This window comes from Nyctereutes procyonoides, unplaced genomic scaffold (genome assembly GCF_905146905.1).
Source record: "Nyctereutes procyonoides isolate TBG_1078 unplaced genomic scaffold, NYPRO_anot_genome, whole genome shotgun sequence".
In the NCBI taxonomy this organism is placed as follows: domain Eukaryota; kingdom Metazoa; phylum Chordata; class Mammalia; order Carnivora; family Canidae; genus Nyctereutes; species Nyctereutes procyonoides.
The window spans coordinates 14,799,707-14,820,321 of record NW_026575034.1 but is presented as its reverse complement, the minus strand read 5'-3'; the positions used below and the strand labels follow the sequence as shown (position 1 = coordinate 14,820,321).

Here is a 20,615-nt window from a genome sequence, read left to right as displayed (position 1 = left end):
ACAGGTGCCCCTTGAAGGCCCACTTTTAAAAGGTGCGGGCCAAGTGGCAGCTGCCCTGGAAAGCTAGATGGAATCCCAGCTCGGAGCTCCCGTGTGTGCCTTGGACACGTTGGTAACGTTGTCCTGGCGGCTGGAGCTCAGCAGCCGCCAGGAGCTCCGGGGCAGATTGCAGTCAGGTTCAGACATCATCCTTTCTCGCTATCCTTTCACGGAGCCAACATCAAACCTTTGAATGTGAGAAAAATGTACACCTGGGTATTTTTATTTATTTACAGTTTGCACCCTATATAATTCCCAAAAGCAAAATGTGAAAGAGTGTTACTAAATTTATGAGTAATATAAAACTGGACAAGTACAAGTAAAAGCAGATTGTAATCCCGTAAAAGGAGCCGTACGCTGGCGGTTTAGTAGCTATGAGAACTACCTGGGATAGGTAATTACTCAAGTTGAGCTCCGAATTTAGCTTTGAATTTCTTGGCATGTAACAAAAAAGGAGGAGGGGGGATGTAAAGCATCTGGTTCTTTTTATTTGAAGCCAGAAAATAAGTTTTGCCTAAGGAAAGGGACATTTTCTTGGTCCTCAGTTCAAGAAGGAAATTCAAGTGCAGATCCTTATTAAAAATCTATGGGGGATGACTCAGGTCTTCTTAATGGTTACTGCGGTCAGGGTGTTACAGTTAGCTAGCCGCAATGTGCCAAACCTCACAGACTGGGTCTCGACTGGGTGTCAGGTCCACCCGTGTGTCCCCAGACCCCACAGCGGTGTGGATCCACTGTCCATCCCTTGCGTGGACCGCTTCGACCTCCCCCGGCCCTATCCGTGCCTGTGCTTCCACTCGGCTGGAGTCGTCTCCACACTGTGCTCAGGGGGCCCTGTAGGAGCACAGGTGCAGCCATTACCTGTCACCGGGGCCCGCCTGTGCATGTACATCTCCTGTGTCCCTTGGTTTGAGAATTTAAGACCGAAACCCGCCCACCTCTCCTGCCATCCTCCTGCCCTTGCTCCCTTTAGCCCAGCCATTCCTTAGCCTTGTTTCTGTTTCTGTATACATTTTACCCACTCAGGGCGTGTTCACCTGCCTAGGCTGGCTCTCCTTCTGTTGGATCTGAGCTGCATCATTCTTGGAAGCTTCCCTGACCCTGACGTTGGTTCTCGTGGCCCTCTGTGCCTCTTTCAGGAGCACTCATCCCCATGGTGGTGTCCTTCCTACTAAATTGAGAGCCCGTGGCAGCAGGGACTGGCCCAGGTCTGCCTCACTCTGATCCCCAGCTCCATGCCCAGTGTCTGGTGTGTGCCATAGCCAGTTGGTAGGTATTGGAGGGGAGGGAGCCCTCCATTGGTGGCCCAGCCATTGCCGTGGCCTCCCAGCCTCCCTCTGCAGTGGACACTATCCCACACTGAGACATCTATCCCAGAAATAGTTCTGATCACAAAACCACTATGTGCCAGAACTTTCAGAGGGTCCCCGTTTCCTGTAGCCTGCACGCCACACCTTTTTTTTTAGATCCCTTCTGCCCCCAGTGTCCCCTCAGCCCATCTCTGCTCATCGTAACCATTCCGTAAGTAATTCCCTTGGCTGAAAGTCATGCCTTCCATTGTGTGGACTCTGAGCACCTTTGGTGGTACTATTTCTATATCTACAATAGCTATTTTATGTATATAACTCCTGTTTGTAGTCCTAAGTAGTATCTAGCATGAACCTCACATAGTAGGTAATCATGAAATACCTTAAATGAGTGGGAATTATTCTTTATTTAGCAGGTTTCTAAGCCAGTCTTTACTAGGAACCATTTGCCTTTGGATGCTGTAATTTGTAATGAAGTTTCTGTTTTTGCATATATAACAAATGGCTGGTCAGCTATAGATCTCCTGTTTTTTTAAATATATCTATGTATTAGGGTGCCTGGGTGGCTCGGTCCGTTAAGCGATGGACTCTCGATGTCCACTCAGGTCGTGATCTCAGGGTCCTGGGATCGAGCCCCGCATCTGGCTCTGTGCTCAGTGGGGCACCTGCTTAAGGATTCTCTCCCTCTCCCTCTGCCCCTCCCTCCACACTTTCAGTCTCTCTCAAATAAACAAATCTTTAAATATATCTACAGATTAGTGACTGTGAACACTGCTCACATACTGCTTTTGCACACATTTCAGAGACCTCGTGGATCTTTTATAACAAGGGTACAGTATTCTTGTGTACTGAACACAGCAAATTGAAGTAGATGTGTGTAGGGTTGTCATTTCAAGGGAAGACAGCTGGAGTTAGCGCACTCTTCAAGCAACAACCAGTGGGCCATGGAACTTGCTTTGAGATGAGCATCACCTCACCGCCTCCCCGGGCCACATCTGCCATGACTCCGGCCATGAGATGATAACCCCCACCTCCGTTTCTTTTCCAACAGGCTGACCTGAACTGCAGTATCCAGGATGATGCCGGGGCTTTTTATGGTGTAACGAGTCAGTACGAGAGCTCTGAAAACATGACCGTCACCTGTTCCACCAAAGTGTGCTCCTTTGGGAAGCAAGTAGTAGAAAAAGTAGAGGTAAGTAGGCGTCTGTGCGCCGGAATCTTCACCTGAGGGCAGACTGTCGCCTTCCTTTCAACTTTCACTGGAGCAGAGAGTTTTACTTTCTTGGCATCTCCTCCCTCTCCCCCTCTCTCCCAGCTCTCGTATTACTTCTTCTTTTTTTTTTTTTTTCGTATTACTTCTTAACAAGACCAAATGATTTGAAAGCAAGTGGAGGAAGGCAGAGAGGAAGCCCCAGGCTAACCCTCCCTGACTGTGGCCCCCTGCCTTCTGCGGCCTGCCCCATCCAACCCGGGGTCTCGTGGGGGTGCCCTGGTGTGGAAGTCAGTCCATACAGGCCCTGCCACCCAGCAGACGGGGCCCTTCCTACCCCCAAGTCCAAGAGCACTTGCAGGCATTGTAGATAACAGCCAAGATGAAATTCAGCTGGTTAGCACCTGCCTTCTAAAACCCTGACACCCCGAGTGGTGGCACTTCTGCATTTCCATTCCTTTAATTCTTTGAGACAGATTATAGCACAGCACATACTGGGATCAAATACCTATTTGTAGTTTTTATATTTCCTTCCTCCCTCCCTTTCAAAAATGTATGTTCTTTTTTTTTTTTAACCCCCTGAAAGAAAAACAGGTGGGTTGCTTTGTATAAATAAATACTGTTTGCAGTTGACATTCCACGTAAAGTCGAATTTTCCAGTGTTTTCTCCCATTAGCCAGCCAATCCATGTTCAGTGAGTAGCTTTTGTTCACGGTGGTCCCGGAGCCACAGGTCCCAGAGCCCAGTTTGACTGTGGCAGACTTTGTGCCAAGTCGGGAGACAGGAGAGGAAGCATGTGCTGGGAAGGAGGGCACGGGCCAGCGTGTGGGTTTGGTAAGACTTCGAGCTGAAGAGTAAGGATCCTGGATGCTGCGGCCCCTGGTAGCCTCCCAAGCACAGGACAGGCATCCTGAGGACACTGTGGAGGAGGTTACACTAGCCAGAGAGGATGGAAGCGAATTGGCTAGAGGATTGAGGGGAGCCTAGGTCTCCTGAGCTTCAGTAAACTGTAGCAGTGGGAATCTAGGGTAAGACATTTGAGCAGAACTTAGGAACTCACTGGATATTTTTAAAAAGTTCATGAGGACAAAGAGTCAGAGGTCCCATGTTGTGTGTTTGTGAGGACAGTGCTGCCACCGGCGGAGACAAGAAAGTAAAAGTCTTGAAGAGCCCACAGTCGGGATGATTCTAGATGCAAGATAAGAATTTGGAAGACAGATAAAGACTGAGAATACTTACCAGGAACCCTAAGCATTATAGATCATGAAAGCTATGGGTTTGGAAAACTAGATGTTGAGAGGGAATAGCAGCACAAGAACAAGGGGTTAAATTTGGGGAGCAGGAGCCAGCCCTGGGGTGAGTGGAATGGTGACACCAGCAGAGGACATCAAAGGATGAGGGAGGAAGGGAGCCAGCTCAATGCGTGTCCTGCCTGGACAAAATGAACCAGACGAGTTACTTAGTTTCCCAGATTCCAAAAACTCTTTTTTTCATTGGGTCCTCCAACAACACAGCCCAAGCTTTCTGTCAGTTCAGGAAGCAGGAAAAGGTTGTCTATGATTGATAAAGCCCCAGGAATTTTCATGGAGAAGGTAGTGTGAGTGTGGCAGGTGGCGTTTTATAATTAAGCTTTTAATTCACTTAGAATGTATTTCTGCATTTGGTGTGAAATGGGAGTCTGTTTCTATCGTCTTCCAAATACACAGGCATTGGTGTCAGAACAATTTATTAAATGATTCATCCTTTTCCCGCTGAGTAAATCTGAGATCTGTCCCCTTTAAGATACCACCTGTCCTGGGAGCCGTTCCTGGAGTCTCTCTGATTCCACCCTCTGCTTTATCTGTGCATGTCCCAGGACCACGTTGATGTGATTACAGTGGCTTTACGGTACATTCTTACGTCTCCTGATGCAAGTCAATCTGGCCATTCTTCTTTTCCATATATTTTCTAAGCTGGTGACCAGCATTTATTCTCCCAAAAAAATGAAATCACTATAAAAAGAAAAAAAAAAAAGTAAAGAAAACCAAAAACCTTGCTTGATCAATCTAATCGTAATTCTACTAACTTTAGATTTTATTCTGGGATAAATTGATAACTTACCAATACTAAATCTTTCCAATCGAGAACCTATTTGCATTTCCATCTCATTTATCTTAACAAGATTTTATAGTTTTCACATACAGGGTTATGCCCTTTTTGTTAAATATATTTCTAAAAATAAAAAAATAAATATATTTCTAAATATTATGTAATTTATTAATGCAGTTCCAATTTCTAGATCTTAATTACTAGAATAGAGAAACACTCTTGGTTTTTGCTTATATATGTTTTATCTGGCCATCTTAATTACATTCTCTTATTTATCTCTAGTTTTTTTCCCCTAGATTCTTGGATTTTTCTATATATATAGTCATAGCAGCAAAAAGAGAAGACTTTATTTTATCTCTTCTTTTCCAATGTTTATGCCACTTTTCCTATTATGATTATTTTCTCCTTCTTTCCATTTGTTAAAACCTCCATCACTGTCATAAAAAGAAGTAGGATGGTGAGTATCCCTGTGTAGTTACCGCTGTCCATAGAGGTGGTTTTGGTGTTTTGTCATTCTGGGTTTTACTTACTGTTGGATTTTATAAATAATCTTTATTTTATATTTAACTGCTTTCTTTCTATTCCTGTTGTCCTTAGGATTTTTATTAGCAACCCCGCAGTATTTTATCAAATGCCTTTTCAGCATCTTTTAGTATGATTTTCCTCCAATTTATGGACATGAGTTCATACGTGTCCTATACAGGAGCCACCACAGCATTCCTGAGGAAAGTCGTACTTTGAACACACTGATGTATTCTCTTTACTAGTCGACATGAGATCTTAAGTGACTAGTCTGTCCCTTTTTAAATTTCCTTATATCCATCAATTTCATAAAAGGAATTGGGATACCTGCCTTTTCCTGCGGTCTGGCCTAGTTTGTGTAACACAGAGAGAATAATTGTTCTTTAAGAGTTGGATAAAACTCAGCGATGAAACTGTTTGGTCTTTGTACCTTTCTCCATGATGAGTCTCTGAACAATTTTTTGGCCATTTCCACAGTAATGGACCTTGTCAAGTTTTCTCCTTCATGGTTCAGTATTAGTAATTCATATTTTGCTGGGAAATCAGACTTTTTCTTGTCTTTTTTTGCCTTGGAATTATATGAAGTAACCTTTTACAAATCTCCCAGTTTCTACTGTAATTGTGGTTTTGTCTTTTTTCTCTCTTAAGCTTGTGAAGGCTTGATTTTGTTTTGACTTTTTAAAAAACCAGTTTTTAAATTTATTTAGTCCACATTTTTTATTTCTGTTAACATCGATTTGAGCTTTTATCTTTATTAATTTCCTATTCCTGGTTTCTTTTGGTTTCTTTGTAGCTTGGGTTTATTTTGTGGGTTTAAAAAAAAAAATTAAGACGTGGTTGGTTCTGTAATTGTTCATCTTTCATGACGAACTCAATGAAGCTGCTTTGTTAAGTTTCCTCCAAGTATAGCTTGGTCGGGTCCCCTAATTTTCATGTCAAGTATTTTCCTTTTCATTACTCTTGAGATAGTTTGTAATTTCCTTTTTAATTCGTACTCTTTGGTCCAAGTCTACCTAGGGGGTGTGTTATTTCTGAGTGCTTCTGGGGAATCTTCAATACCGGTATTTTCTTTCTTTTCCGTGTTTATTAAAAACATAAATAACTCCCAGTCAGGAGCTCGTGATCATTGTGAAGTTGTTTTACCTGAGATAGAGAAATTAGCTACCTTGGTCGTTGGCCTGTGAGGCCTGTATTAACAGCAGAGGAGGATTTTCTCTGGGCTCCTTGAAGAATTGTAGTTGACTGGGCCCGCTCTCCCAGATTTCCAGGCAGAAAATCACGAAGTAGGTGATTATATTTCTTTCTGACCTAGACAACCCTTCTTTATAGCTATCCTGTTTCCACTTTTTTCGTTTGTAGAAATATAATGGATTGCTGAGCATGGCATTAAGTTTGGCATTGGGACTCTTTTTTTAATTATGTAAATAGGACAGCACTTAACAGATGATTCGTGTTGAAAAAGGAAAAATGCTTTTGCAGGCAGCAATAGCTTTTTCATGTATTTTGAAGTCAGAAGTGTAAATGTGCTCAACTCCTTTTTCCCCTCACAGACGGAGTATGCAAGGTTTGAGAACGGCCGGTTTGTGTACCGAATAAACCGCTCCCCGATGTGTGAATATATGATAAACTTCATCCACAAGCTCAAACACTTACCAGAGAAATATATGATGAACAGCGTTTTGGAAAACTTCACAATTTTATTGGTAACTGTTTTGCCTCTTTCCTCTTGTGGCAGACACAGTCTGGGGCTGGTGGGGAGGGACAGGCAGGTGGCCAGGTAGGGATGCTGCGTGAGCTGGTGGTCGGTCACCATCTGAATCCGCAGCGGCCAGGGCAAGCTTGGGCTCTGTTTGCGCTTGAGTCTGTAGACGAGACAGGGTCTCATGTGGTGGGGCTAATAAGCTTTTCTAAGCTTGGGAAAACTGGAATTCAAGTGGGTAAAATTCAGCTGCATGTTAGAAAGGCACAGAGAACTTTTAAAAAACTTAGGAATTTCTAAAAGCCCAGCACCAAGGCTGCATCCTAGATCAATGAAATCAGGATGTCTGAGGATAGAAGCCAGGCATTTATATTTTTTATAGTTGCCGAGGTCTTTCCTGTGTCGGCCACATGGAAGTCCCAGCAGCATAGTATACAGAGAGTGAGTTGGGACCAAAACAGTCCGTGGGTTCGTCTTTGACTCATTTCACGATGGATTGCAAGGCCTTCTAGGAAATAACGGACATTAAAATAGCAAAGGGCAAACCCTCAGCACCATGAGAAACACAAATTAAAAGAGAATGTCATGCCCAGGAAATACTCTCAATAGGCTGAAAAGTATGGTCCAAACTTGGACAGTTCAAGGGAAAGTGAAAGCAGTGGTGGCCAGGGTCCCAGTGGGAGAAGTTTCCAGTTACTCCCAGGGCAATGCCAGGGAGTAGGGGAGGGACCCCTAATATTTAACTTTAAAACAGATTTCTCTTAGGGGCTTCATTTGGAGACCTGGTAAGGTTATAAAAACAGGGTTGTCCTCAAAAATCTGCCTATGAAATACATAGTAATGGGTTTCATAAGGCTCATTTTTGAAAAAATTAACATTCTTTGATTTAACCAAAGGAAAAATGCCAAAACAAAACTTGGAAAGTTTTGCTAAAAGGGGTAACGATGATACTAGTATCATGGTCAAGTATTCAGCCTTCTGAAGCCCTGCTTTGTTCATCTGTTACTAGGATTAAGAACTAGAGTACTTAGAACAGAAGATCTTTGGATCCATTGAGATCAGGGTTCCAGAGGCTTTGGATCCATTGAGATCAGGGTTCTCAATCAGTGGTATGCTACTTTAAAAAAAAAAAAAAAAAGAAGAAGAAGAAACCTGTCCCTCAACCTCCCCTCAACACCCTGATATATTAGCATTTGCTCATTCCCATGGTATACATTCACTTCCAAGGTCAACTTCAAGGCACCAGTCGTTGTCCAGCTTACGAAATTTCTTCGTATTTAACTCTCAAGAGCCTGTGGGAGCCAGTTTCCTCACACCAGTAGAAAAACCCGAATAAGTAAAACTATAAAAATTAAAATCCTTCTACATATCAGATTCACCCAGGAAGCTTTAAATTTCTGGGGCCTGGGCCCCAGCTGAGATAAATAAAACCAGAATACCTGAAAGTGGGGCCCGCCCAGCATCACGGTATTTGTCTCATTTTTATAGGTCCCCGGGTCATTGAGATGGAGCCCCACTGCTCTAGGGGATAGCTGAATGAGCTGCAGGGAGTCCCAAGAGTTCCCAGACACATAACGGGCAAAAACTTGGCAGACAGTTTTGCATGTGCTTTTCATTTATTCCCCAGAGAGACTCTCAGCAGATTCTCAGCCGTGTCCATGAGAAACTAGCAATCTGGGGGAAACTTTGGAAAACCTGTTCTTTAATAAGTATTAAATGTATTAGTGTCTTGTTCTTTAATGGTCGTTAGTGAAAATTGAGCAGTTCACGGTTTGGGGTGCGGGCAGGTACCTGTCACACAGCTGTTTCTTGCTAGTTCCAAAGGTGACTCTTGTACTCAGATGGGCAGAAAATGAGTGTCTCATCCCTTGGGAGGGACAGTTCATAGCCTTAGGAATTAACCCAAACTCTCTGAGTGAATGGCCAGCCCACCCTCAAGCAGTCTTAGCTGTTCATACAAACCAGTTCTGAGTCTGCTTGAGCATTTTAAGGAATATGCCTCATTCCCTAACCCTACCTCGCAGAGCATAGCTGAGGAAAACAAGGCCTGGAAGAAATTTAAGGCATCTGTTAGCCACAAAATCCATGAAATCAAATCAGTAGTGCTCCTTCAGAACATGTGACTTCAAGCAGCCAAATGTCCAGAGAACATTAAATTAATTCCAAAACGTATCAGTAAGCAACTAGAGAAATTTCTTTGCTATGAAGAATCAGTAGCTCTCAATAAATATCTGCTAGAAGTAATATTTTGGCTTTTAGAGGAACTGAAACTAAACCAGCACTCCTGGATTATGAGGGTCAAGTCGTCTCACTGATCATGAAAGGAGAAATAGTACTTTCCAGCTCTTCCTCAGAAGTAGGCAGCTGCTGGATATAGTTGTAGATATTTTACTCGGTATTGGGTTACAAAGCCTGTGTCAGAAAGATCAAGTCCGACCTTACTGGCTGGTGAGCTAGACTCTGATTTCATCGGAATGATACAGAGATTGAAGTGAACCTGTAAATGTGGGGCCTTAGTGACCATATGCAAACAGACTGAGGACCACAGTAACTAAATTATAGATCAGGTATTCCTGTCACCTTTGGAAGTTGTATTCAGACATACATACAGCTCTCTAGAAACATTTTTTTTTCTTTTGACTCTTAATCTGGAAGACTAGGACATATTCAGGACACCTGGCTGGCCCAGTTGGTAGACCATGTGGCGTATGATCTCAGGGTCATGAGTTCAAGCTCTGCGTTGGGCCTGGAGCCTACTTTAAAAAAGGAAAAGGAAAAAGATAAATAGGACATAGTCTCTCCTAGAGAGTTTGCAAGGTCAGGTCGATCAGAGAGGTTCCAGGCACACAGTGCTAAATCTTCTGTAAATGTTATGAAATTTTCACTGCAGAACTCTGAGATCATCTTAATTCCCATTTTATGGATGAGGGATGGTAGGTAGGCTTAACTGAGGTCACAGAGCTAGCGACAGACATAAATTAAGACTTAAAAATAGGAAAGACACTTCGCTGGATATTTCATGATCATGGAACCAGAAGACTGGGGTTTAAGACCCAATTCTATTTTTATGACCTGGGCTTGGGTAAGTCATTTAAAGTCTGTAAACTCTGTTTCTTCCTCCATTTACAAACAGAATGCCCAGGTCTGTGCACGCCACCTCGAAGGTTGTTGAGAATATTTTCATTCATTCAGCTAAACGATGGGACTAGCTGCCAGAAAACACTACAGATAAAACACAGTGCCTATCCCATCGTAAACGTTGGCCTGCTAGGAGGAAAGAGGCCTGTAAATAAATGGTTACAGTACATTTGTGCAATACATGGCTGTGGTCCTCTTGAGAAACAGACACCTGGACATACAGGATAGTTTACATACCTGTGGCTGGATTGAAGTGGGGGGATTCCCAGGGATGTTAAAAGATGGTATTTACTTGGTGTTGATGGATAAACAGGTATTTTTCAAATTTAGCAAGAAAAGTGCCATTCCATGAGTGTGTTCTTAAGTGTCAGGTGTTGGGGTGTGAACTAGCTGGGGGCGGGGCAGCCGTCGTGGAGGCGTCCGAGGCAGGCAGGTATTTGTCAAGCCATCACAAAAAGGAGGCAAACCAAACAGTGGCAGGCGGTTGGCAGGAGAAGGTACATGGTGCCGAGAGACCGTGTGACAAGAGCGTTTGACCTAGTGAGGGAGGTCAGAGGCGGCTTCCCTCAGGAAGAAACGGTTGAGGCATCCCTGCCAGATGACTAGGAAGAGAGGGTAGAGAAAAGCACTGCAGGTGGGCAGACAAGCAGGAGGACTGGAAATAGGGTGGGGTGGCTGGTGTGGAGAGAGCGCGGAGCAAGGAGCAGCGAGCTGGCCGGCTAGGAACAGCCAGGTGGGGCAGGGTCTCCTGGGCCTTGTAGGCTTGAGGGCAGGTTTTCTCTTCACCCTACAGTTTGGAAGTTGAATACAGGCCACCAGGGTTTTTAAGCCAGAGAGTGATGTTATCAGAGTTCTCCTCACAGGTTTTTTGTGGCTGCTTGTGTACCCCTGGGAGTAGTATGAGCCAGCGTGGCTCCTGGGGGTGGGGAGGGGGGGCTGGTGCAGGGGGGTCTGGGCGCTTGGCTGCTGCTCTGGGCCCTGGCAGCGCAGAAGGGGATGGATTCAAGAACCATTGGGGAGGTAAAAGCAGCAGGACATGGCATTTCCTTTTTTAAAGATTTTTATTTATTCATGAGAGACACACAGAGTGAGGCAGAGACACAGGCAGAGAGAGAAGCAGGCTACCCGCAGGGAGCCCGAAGTGGGACTCGATCCTGGGACTCCAGGATCATGCCCTGGGCTAAAGGCAGCGCTAAACCTCTGAGCCACCCAGGGATCCCCTGGTTGACAGTTCTATAACCTTTAATCTCACACACATACACACATACACACACACACACACACACACACACACACACACGGCCTCCGTCTCTGCCTAAGAGGAGCTGATAACGGCACCTGCTCACAGACATGTAACACGTATGAGATGATGTGTGTGAAGCATTTAAGACCGAGTAGACACGTGCTAAGCAGTCACTACATGTTGGCTGTTCTGTCCATTGCCATCCATTCAGCAAATGTATAAACAACTGTGGGGGAAAAAAAAAACTGGAGCGCCAAGCATGTCACTAGGAAGCACGGTCCCTGTTCTTCAGGAACTGACAGCCTATGTGGGCATTTTTTTTTTTTTTTAGTCACACAAATCTAGGTGTATTTACAGACTGAACTGTATGCTCTGATGGGAAAATGATAAGTGTGTGCATCTTTATTCTTCAGGCAGAGACCTTACCCTTGGATGCCTTGAGGGTAGGGGACACGGAATGAGTGAAGCAGCCTGACAGGGCAGGGAACACGCCCCCCGACCCCACGCCAATGCACTGGGCTAGGCCCTCAGATTCCCAGGGTTTGAAGAGACTGAGCTGTCTAGAAACCACATAAAATAGTATCACAGAAGCTGTTGGGCAGTTGGGCTAGATCTGCTTTTAGAAAGTTCCTTCTGAGAATGGCCCTGGGAGGTGGGCAGCAGCCACGGCGCCCTGGGTCAGATCCTGTCTCTGAAGATAACGCAGACTAGGCCCATGGGCACAAGGAGGAGAGAGCTGGAGTCCAGAGTCTTGAGCCAAGAGGGGAAGCACATGAATATTTCAGAGCTCATTTCAAAAGGTAAAAGCCTTGCGTAAGTTGAAAGAGTGGTCACTTGACGTGACCCTGCCACAGTGCCTTGCGTGGCGTGTATTTCACAGAGTCTCAGCACTGCTGGCTAACAGCGCCGAGCCAGGTGTTCGTGGGGCTCACATCTGTCCTGGGCTGCTCTGAAACAAATCTAGTAGGAGCTTAGGAGTAAGCTAGGAGGCAATTCCTGGGATAAATGACTGTCGCATGGGACAGAATTATTGAAATCGACCCTCCCAAAAAACACGAATTCTTGTGGGCTCCAATTATGGGTGAGACCCTGTCCTTAAGGAGTTTCTTACACGTGGTAACTAAGTCCAGATAGGGTTCAGGTCGGACCCATAAGTACCCTAAGTTTGTGCTGGAGGGAGTAGAGGGAGGCTGGGGCATCGCCAGCAGTCTACCTGCTGGGCTTCAGACAGTTCCTCTCCAGGCAAGTCCTAGTGGCACAGGTGGGCAGTGTGTTCATCCGTGTGGGTCTCTCTCTCTCTCTCTCTCTCTCTCTCTCTCTGTATATGTACATATATATACTTTTTTTTTTTAACAGGTGGTAACAAACAGGGATACACAAGAAACTCTCCTCTGCATGGCCTGTGTATTTGAAGTTTCAAATAGTGAACATGGAGCACAGCATCATATTTACAGGCTTGTAAAGGACTGAACATGGTTATTTATATATATAGATATCTGTATATACACACACACACGTATGTGCGCACACACACACTCTCTCCATTATTGAATGACTGTAAACCTCACCACACAGGGGGGTGCCCTGACCCTGAGGTCACCCTGACTTTTTCTAAATCCTGTTTGAGTGAAGTCATTTTTTCATGTGTTCCTACTATCATTGTAGCTGTGAAGTTCTGGTACAGTTGTAAAAAGAGAAATCGAGTTGTTTCTACGTGTTCTTTAGATCCACGGCCCACAATTCCTCGGGAAAGGTGATCCTTAAGAACCCGGGTCTCTGTCTGCAGAGACCTATTTCTAATTGTGGTAGAAAAAAATTTGAGACAGAGCATTTGCCATGGGACATTTACAGCCTTTATACAAATGTATTTAGTTCTTTTTTTTTTTCCAACATAAAATTCTTGTTTTAAGATACAAGTAAAATTAATCTTTAAATATAAATGTAAATTAGTACACAAAACTAAGAATCTTTAGACTTATCTTTGTAACTAATTAGGGTGGAAGTTATGAAAGAATGTAATTCACTAAATTATTTTTTAAATGAAACTTTTCTTTCTTTTTGAAACCAAATGTTAAAATATAGCCTTAAATGCTTGGTAGAAATATTCTAATGAGACAAATTTGTACTTTTTTTTTCTCTCTCTCTCAAGGTTAAAACTAATCTCTTAATCCATTAAACTCTTGAACAGGTATTACAAAGGAAGAAAACTTCACCCCTTATCCTTAACATATATAGTATATTTAAAAAATATAAAATTGTATTGTACTAATGTGATGATTATTTAATGAAAAAAGATGGCTCTTTTTGCAATAAGTAGATAAATACTGAAAATCTAAACGTACAATGTTTATAGTCTTGTGTGTGCAGTTATATTTTATATGGACAACCAAATTTTTTACTAAGATGAGTAAATGTTTGAACCACTGAAATTTAATAACAAAAATTTAAAATTGGCATTGAATACTGCACTGTGAGCTGCAAAGTATAGAAAAATCCTGTGGCTGGGAGAAATTTCATCAACCAAACAAGTAAAAGGCTCATCAGTTTTAGCGTCTCTGCTCCCCAGAAACTTGCAAGCATCCTCACCAGCCTGTGGATAAATTATTTCTGGTGAACCAGCACGCGTATTAACCTGCTATAACTGTATGTGTACTTATGTGTTTGTGTGTACATCCACACACATATACATATATAGTTATTAAACACCTATTTATTGAACATCTATTCAGTGTCACTCAGTTTGCTCGGTGCTGATATGTATGTATATCGCAGTCTGCGTCCATAGATCTAGATATATTCTTTAAGGACATCTGTTTCCTCAACGTCTCTCAATAAGTCACAGTTCTTGTTTGAGGTTTGAGAGGCCCAGTGTTCTCTCGGACTCTTCCAAACAGACTTGTTTGGGGAGGTTCTCTTCCCAGGAGAAATTCAACTTTCCAACCCAAAATATTCCAAAGCATCACCCAGGCAGAGTCGGTTTGAAATGGCCACATGTCTTGGGTTCTTTCCATAAGTGCTTCATTGGGAAGGAGACAGGGTATACGCCCCAACTTCCCAGAGGAAAGTGACATTTTTTATAATTGCCAGGAGTGGGTTAACACGATAGAACGTGGAATAAGTTTTGTAAAGTCGTGAAACCTACCAGGGCTTTCTCATCAAGCTGGAACATGATTACCTTGTTCTTTCACATCCAAGGAACTTACCCCTTTCCCTGTCCCGTTACCTGCTCTGACCCTGCTGGCACATTGATTAGAGTGTTTGGTGGTCATGAGCACGAGGGTGTGGCTGGCTTGTGGCAAATAGGAGGACACCAGACCAAGCCTGACCTCTCCCAAACTCGTGCCACTGGTTCCTGGGAAGACCAGAGAAGAAAGTGCAAAACTCCCATTTGGAACACACATCCCTCAGATAGGCCGGTAGGATGATGTCTGTCTTCCCTCTGCAAAGAAACTAATGTTTATTCTCTGATTCTAAGTGGGTCTTTGAAGGATTGCCCTAGTCATCTGCCCTTCCATCTGGCCTTCCATTTGGCCTTCTGCCCAGGCACTGAAGCTTCTTCCATGGTCATCATACTTAATGACGTCTCTTGGTCACCCCTCCTATGGATGTTTCTTTTGCTCCTGTCACCTCCATCTTTCCTTAAGGAAACCCCTCCCTCCCAGGGCCAGGACCCAGTGACAGGGTGTAAAGGATCTTCTATGGCCAGAGCCATCCCAGAACTTCCAGGAGAGAAGTTGGTCTGATTCACATTCCCACGCAGGGATGGAGCTCTTCTGTGCTGCCGGGAGGGCTCTCGGGATTTACTTTTCAAAGCACAAATACACCCAAGAAGAGCCCCTACAGGGTGGTTCTGTTGGCTCCAGAGACGGGCATACCCCAGGCAGGCTATGCCCCCATCCCCCAGATGCCTTCCTAGCTGAGTTTGGGGTATTTACAAGAACAACCTGGAGGTTTGCTTTTTGCTCTCAAAACATTTCTAAGAGCCTTAAAAAATTTACTTCTTGTCTTGTTCCTCTACAATTTTCTCCAGGGCAGACAGTTTCCCTCTCTTAACCTCTGATCCCAGTTACCCAAACCCTTAGCCCTCTCTGTGTCTCTGCCAAATTAGGTGCTGGGGTGGGGTTTGTGTTGTAGCACCTAATCCAAATCTGTCTTGGGTCTTTCATCCTTGATAGCAGTCTTTTCCCTTCATCTATAAAGCTTCCCAAACCGTAAAAAAGCCTTTCCAGGCCTCTGTCCTTATTGCTTTCTTTCAGATACCAGATATCCTGGTGACCCTGTACTACCAGCATTGAGTCAGGGACATCTCATACTTTTACTAGAGTCTGGAGGCCCATCTTCCCCAGCCCACACAGGGAGGAGCAGAAGAACTGGACTCTGGTCTGTTGGCATTTGTTTCCATCTTAGCAAAAGACCTAAAATTACTATCAGGACTTCTTCAGGACAGATTCTGGAATCCCAGAAGGTCTAAACTTCTCTGGGCCAGGTGTTCTCAGCGTCTACACTGTTGACGGTTGGGAGCAGTCCTTTGTTCTGCTGAGATGATCCTGTGCATTGTAGGAGGTATAGCAACACCCTTGGCCTCTCTCACACCCTTCCTGCTGTTGCCACAACCCAGAATATCTCCAGATGTTGCCAAGTGTTCCACGGAACACAGTATCGCCCCAGTTGAGAACCACTGCCCTAGACCTCACAGGTCACAACCATATTTGAGATTTTCTTTTTCCCTTTGCTATCCTAGGAGCCTTGTTTCAGGTCGTTAAGAGGCAGGTAGGAATGTTACTCGAATGACATTACTTCCAGGTCTCTTCCCACTCAGAGCCTCTTTCACAGCAGAGTCTGTCCTGCTACAGAGTATTCCTTCATCCCTTGAGGATCTTGGGAACAGCTGGTCACCATCATCCCCACAATCAGCTCACCCGTGTAAGGTGCCTCTGTGATTCGCTCTTCATTCCTTAAGTTTACCAGCTTTAAAAGAAGTTCCAGCTGTGTTCATTATTCTCGTGAGCTTATGGGACTCATTGTCAAAGCTTTCATCATTTCGGTAAACTTCCTCTGGTCTTCCTCTGCCCTCTGCCCTACACTCAGTGCTGTTCTTAGAATTTATGAAAGCCTTTGGAATGCTGCACCTTTAAGGATGGAGGAGAGAGGGACCAGTTCTGGAAGAGGGCTGATAGATTTTCCTTTATTGAGCTAAAAGAGAGCACAATCTATTCTCCTTCATTTAGTGGATGAGAAAGTTGGGGCCCAGCAGGGAGGTGACTTGCCCAAAGTCACCCAGCTGGTTAGTGACAGAGTAAGGGTGAGGCTCTGGGACCTCGCCACTTAACCCTCAGCCTCTCCCAGTGGAGGTTGGTCCTCTTCGGTGCTCATGCCTAAATGATGCCTACAAAGGTGTGCACAGCTCAGAGCAGAGGACAGAGGGAGACCTAAGAACCCCCCCACCTCGGCCAGAGCACGGCATCACCCCGATGCCAACGCCACCTCTCCCACGGAGCCTCGGGTCTGACGGGAGCTACACGAGGCACCCACAAAGCAGATACAAAAGCTGATGAGCCTTTTCGCTTACCCTGAAGACCATTCACCCGCCACAGACTCTGAGTCCAATCTTTATCTGCTAAGCATCCCAGCAGCAAAGTCCCACACTCAGACCAGCCAAAAAGCAGCCCCTGTTCCCAGCACTTGGTGTTACAAGCCCCCAGATGGCTTAAACCCAAGTCTTCTTTAGGTCTCGATACTGTAGTGGCTTTAGCGGTCTGTTTTTGTACAACCATAAATTATTTAAATCATCTTGAGATGACAGTCAATTTTACAAACCAGGTACATATAATTTGTCTAAGTTTGTATATGCTCTGTCTGGTACACTACACCTGTCCTGACGAAGGGTAGAACCAATTCTGTGTGTTGGTGTTCACACCTGTGACATTGAGAGCATATGTCTGCATTGCTTCTTTCTTTATGTTGATATTTCTGTGGCAAAGCCCTGCACATGTCATTTCTGAAAAGCCTTAAATCTTTTGAGACGTTGCGTGTAGGGTGTGCAGTGCAAAAGGCTGCCTCGGAACTGTGAGCCCTTTTGTAAGCTGGAAGCATTTCTCTTACTACTGTTACTTTTTTTAGGGAGTTTTAAATTCAGAGCTGCCAAAGCGTTCCAGTAAGCAGTGCCTTAGTGATTTCCTAGTCCTACCCAGCCCTCCGCGTCCATTTACTGATTGGCCCCGTATTGGAAACCGCACAGGCAAAAAAAAAAAAGACAAAAACAAAAAAAAACAAAAAACGGTTCTCATTTCTCTTTTGTAAGCCCAATTTTCTCCAGCCCTCTAGGGAACCGACCCACCTGGTCGAAAATCGGAAACTGAACGGCAGTCGGTTCTTGACCGCACTCTCAAACGTATATACCAAAACGGAAGGTTTTCCAACTTCGTGGTTTACTATGAAAAGCAAATTGTACTTTTAAAGTTGCCTTCGAAATTCATGACCAAATACTTAGCTATTTATGAATCTTCTGCGCTCTAGCATGGAAGTGCCTTTGGTTTGAGATTCCAGCTTAGAAAAGTGCTGCCATATAACGATAATTTGTGTAGAGAGACCAAAAATATTCTGAGATCACCGTAATGCCTTTGGTTTACCAGGATGAGTAACCAACCACAGGCCTCTGTCCGCCAGGGCGCGGCAGGACGGCCCCCGGGAACTGTTGCGTCCCGTGTCCGCGCCCCCGGGGGCCCCCGCCCGCCCCCCAGCCCTGCGTCCGCGCCAGGGGACTGCCACGCAGACGACAGACTCTCCGGCCGGTGGACAGCGCTGTCCTTCCCCTCGTGTTCGTGTTCAGTCTCCGTGGAGGCTCTCCTGTCCATGCAGACGACAGCGCGCACTTCTCTGGTTTGCGCAGTGACACCACTTCTGGAAGTTGGAAGCCTCAAACTGAGATGCCAGCGCAGAACAACAAACAAAACAAAACAAAAAATGAGTTAGGGTCATTACAATCGAAGTGTTCTTCTCAACGGCAAAAAAACGTTGACTCTGAGTGTTGTGTACGAATGTGCTATGAGAAACTTCCAAAGAGCACCATTCACAATTCGGCATTTTCAAAGAATGGTCCAGCCCTCCAAAGGGCAGCCCTTTAAGAGTCCGCTGTTGGCTTTTATCCAAACCTTGTGTAGATTGGGAAAACTGATAGAGGTAAGGAAGAGGAGTGGAAAGGACCAGAAGGCGAAAACACCAGCCAAACAAAAGCCAGGAGAAAAAAAAAAAAAAAAAAAATTGTCCTTTACCAATATAGACTCCAGAATGACATGAGACATCTTTGAAAGTTAGCCTCTGAACTCTTAATGCGTTACGTTCTTTCGTCTGTCCCTGGTGTCTTTAAGATTACCCTGTCTGGGCTCTGAAATTTCAGGAGTGATTTCTATCCACACCAAGTTGTGAGTATTTAGAGAAAATTCTACAAGGAAAAAAAAAATCAAATGGTGAGAACGAAAATGAGCTAACACGAGCGGTAGTTAGCCGCTTGAGTTGAGGCCCCCTGTCAGTACTGTACCGCACCTGGACAGAAATGAATCAAATACTTGTTCATCTGCTTCTCTTTTCAGCTGTTACTGTGCTTTGTTTGGCAATAGTTTTCTCTCATAAGCTCGTTGCTTATATTGTTCAGAATGAAGGTTTTTGTGTTTAAAATTTACTGCATTGCGAGGGTAGTTTCGCTGAAGTCCTGCACCATTAACTGAGATGAAATATTGGTATTTATTGTCCTACTTCCTGAGGCTGTAGCTTGTTTTATTCTTTGTGAATTCGCGTGGGGTCAGTCCCACGCCACACTACATCGTCTTAGTTTATTTGCAATGGCATTTATGTTCCCTCTTTCCTCATTAAATGGGGTCAGATTCCAGGAGGTTCCACCTCGCTCAGGTAGACTCCTTCGTCTGCCTTCCATTACGAGATGGTTTTCCCTTCCCCTGTCTCTGAGAGGTTAACAGAACCTAGGTATAAATCAATTGGAAACCGGTCTCTTATTTTATTGTTGTTGTTATTATTATTATTAATTTTGGATCAGTCATTTTCTGTGATTAGTCTGACTGTGTAAATTAGATATTAACTGCACTTCCTAACAACAACAAAAAAATACATCTCCCTGTTACCTCCTTGAAAGATTCACTTCTGTAGGCCTTTGTCCATAGGCTCTTGCCTGCAGAGAAGGGAAAAAAAAAAAAAAAAACAGTACGTGCCTGAAAAACAACAACAACAAAAAATTTTGTGACGTTTAAAAAAGAAACCCGAATAGCCTTTAATTCTTGAATATGCTTAAATTTTATGTAAATTGGTTTTGCCACGTGTGTTCGTTCACGTTCTAAATGACTTAATGGGATTCTCACAGTCGGTGTCTTTGTGTCCCGTGTATACGATGGGCTTGTGACGTAAGCGCTTCATCTGGTCAGTGGTCGCTTTGATATTGTACTGCAGCTGGGAGGGGGCTCGGGAACCTGGCCCTGGGTGATAAGGTTCCCCTCAGTCGATTGGAGAGATGGGGGTGGGGGGGCCAATTCTCACACACGTTTTCTTAAACTATTTGCAGAAACTTTCAAAAAGGCATTTGGTTAAACCTCTTGGCAGTACAGTATTCTTGTATTTGTTAATGTCTGTGTTTAGGTACTGGTACCTTTTTGTTTAAAAAAAATGTTCTAAGTGTTGGCTTTAAAGTGAATTTATCTTTAGTATGATAGTTATATGAAAATTATAGGGTTTGTGTGCAGAGAATTTTTTTATAAAGTGCTTTGTAAAAAAAAAAAAATGTATTCTAGCTTTCGCGGTACATATGTGTGATAACTTTAATATCCATGACAGTTAAGTGCAATTATTTCATCACTCTAAAAATGCTATTTTTGTGTCAGTTCCTGCAGGTGTTTTCATGTCTTTGCAAAGTGACACATTTTGATGCCTTCTTGATAAAGTGGTAGACATTTTGTAGCTTTCTAGAAACTTTGTATTCATACGGTATCAATGAAAAATAAAGAAAATGAAAGTGTGGGTTACCTTTTTTATCTGCAAAAGTGTATGTTGTTGAAAATGGCATGTGATTATGTGCTGTGGGTGAACCGGGGGGTTTGTGATTCCGGTGTGGGTGCAGCACAGCCCTGCATAAAAAAGCCTTCCATCCACTGAGTGTGCTGTGTGCTGGGCACTGGCCAAGCGTGTCGATACAATGTGGATACATTGTTTCCTTTAGTTCCTACAAGAGTTCCAAAGAAGGTGACATTAGTCCCAACTGAGGCTCAGAAGAGACCCATCCTCTGAAATCATGACTGGTGAGTGGTGGAGCCGTAAACAGGTCACCCTGATGCTCAGACCTGGACTCTTGCCCCCTCCCCCTGCCCT

At 44.2% G+C, this 20,615-nt stretch overlaps 1 protein-coding gene across 9 annotated transcripts in view; it reads left to right on the top strand.

Moving 5' to 3' along the window:
• The window catches only part of TEAD1 (TEA domain transcription factor 1), a 268,997-nt gene extending 248,725 nt beyond the window's left edge, over positions 1-20,272 (top strand). For all 9 annotated transcript variants that reach the window (XM_055317566.1, XM_055317567.1, XM_055317568.1 and 6 more), the window contains 3 exons: positions 2,398-2,538; positions 6,717-6,869; positions 12,603-20,272. In XM_055317566.1, coding sequence (XP_055173541.1) covers positions 2,398-2,538; positions 6,717-6,869; positions 12,603-12,716 — 408 coding nt within the window. In that variant the 3' untranslated portion in view covers positions 12,717-20,272. The remainder of the gene's footprint in view (positions 1-2,397; positions 2,539-6,716; positions 6,870-12,602) is intronic.
• Positions 20,273-20,615: the final 343 nt, after the last annotated feature.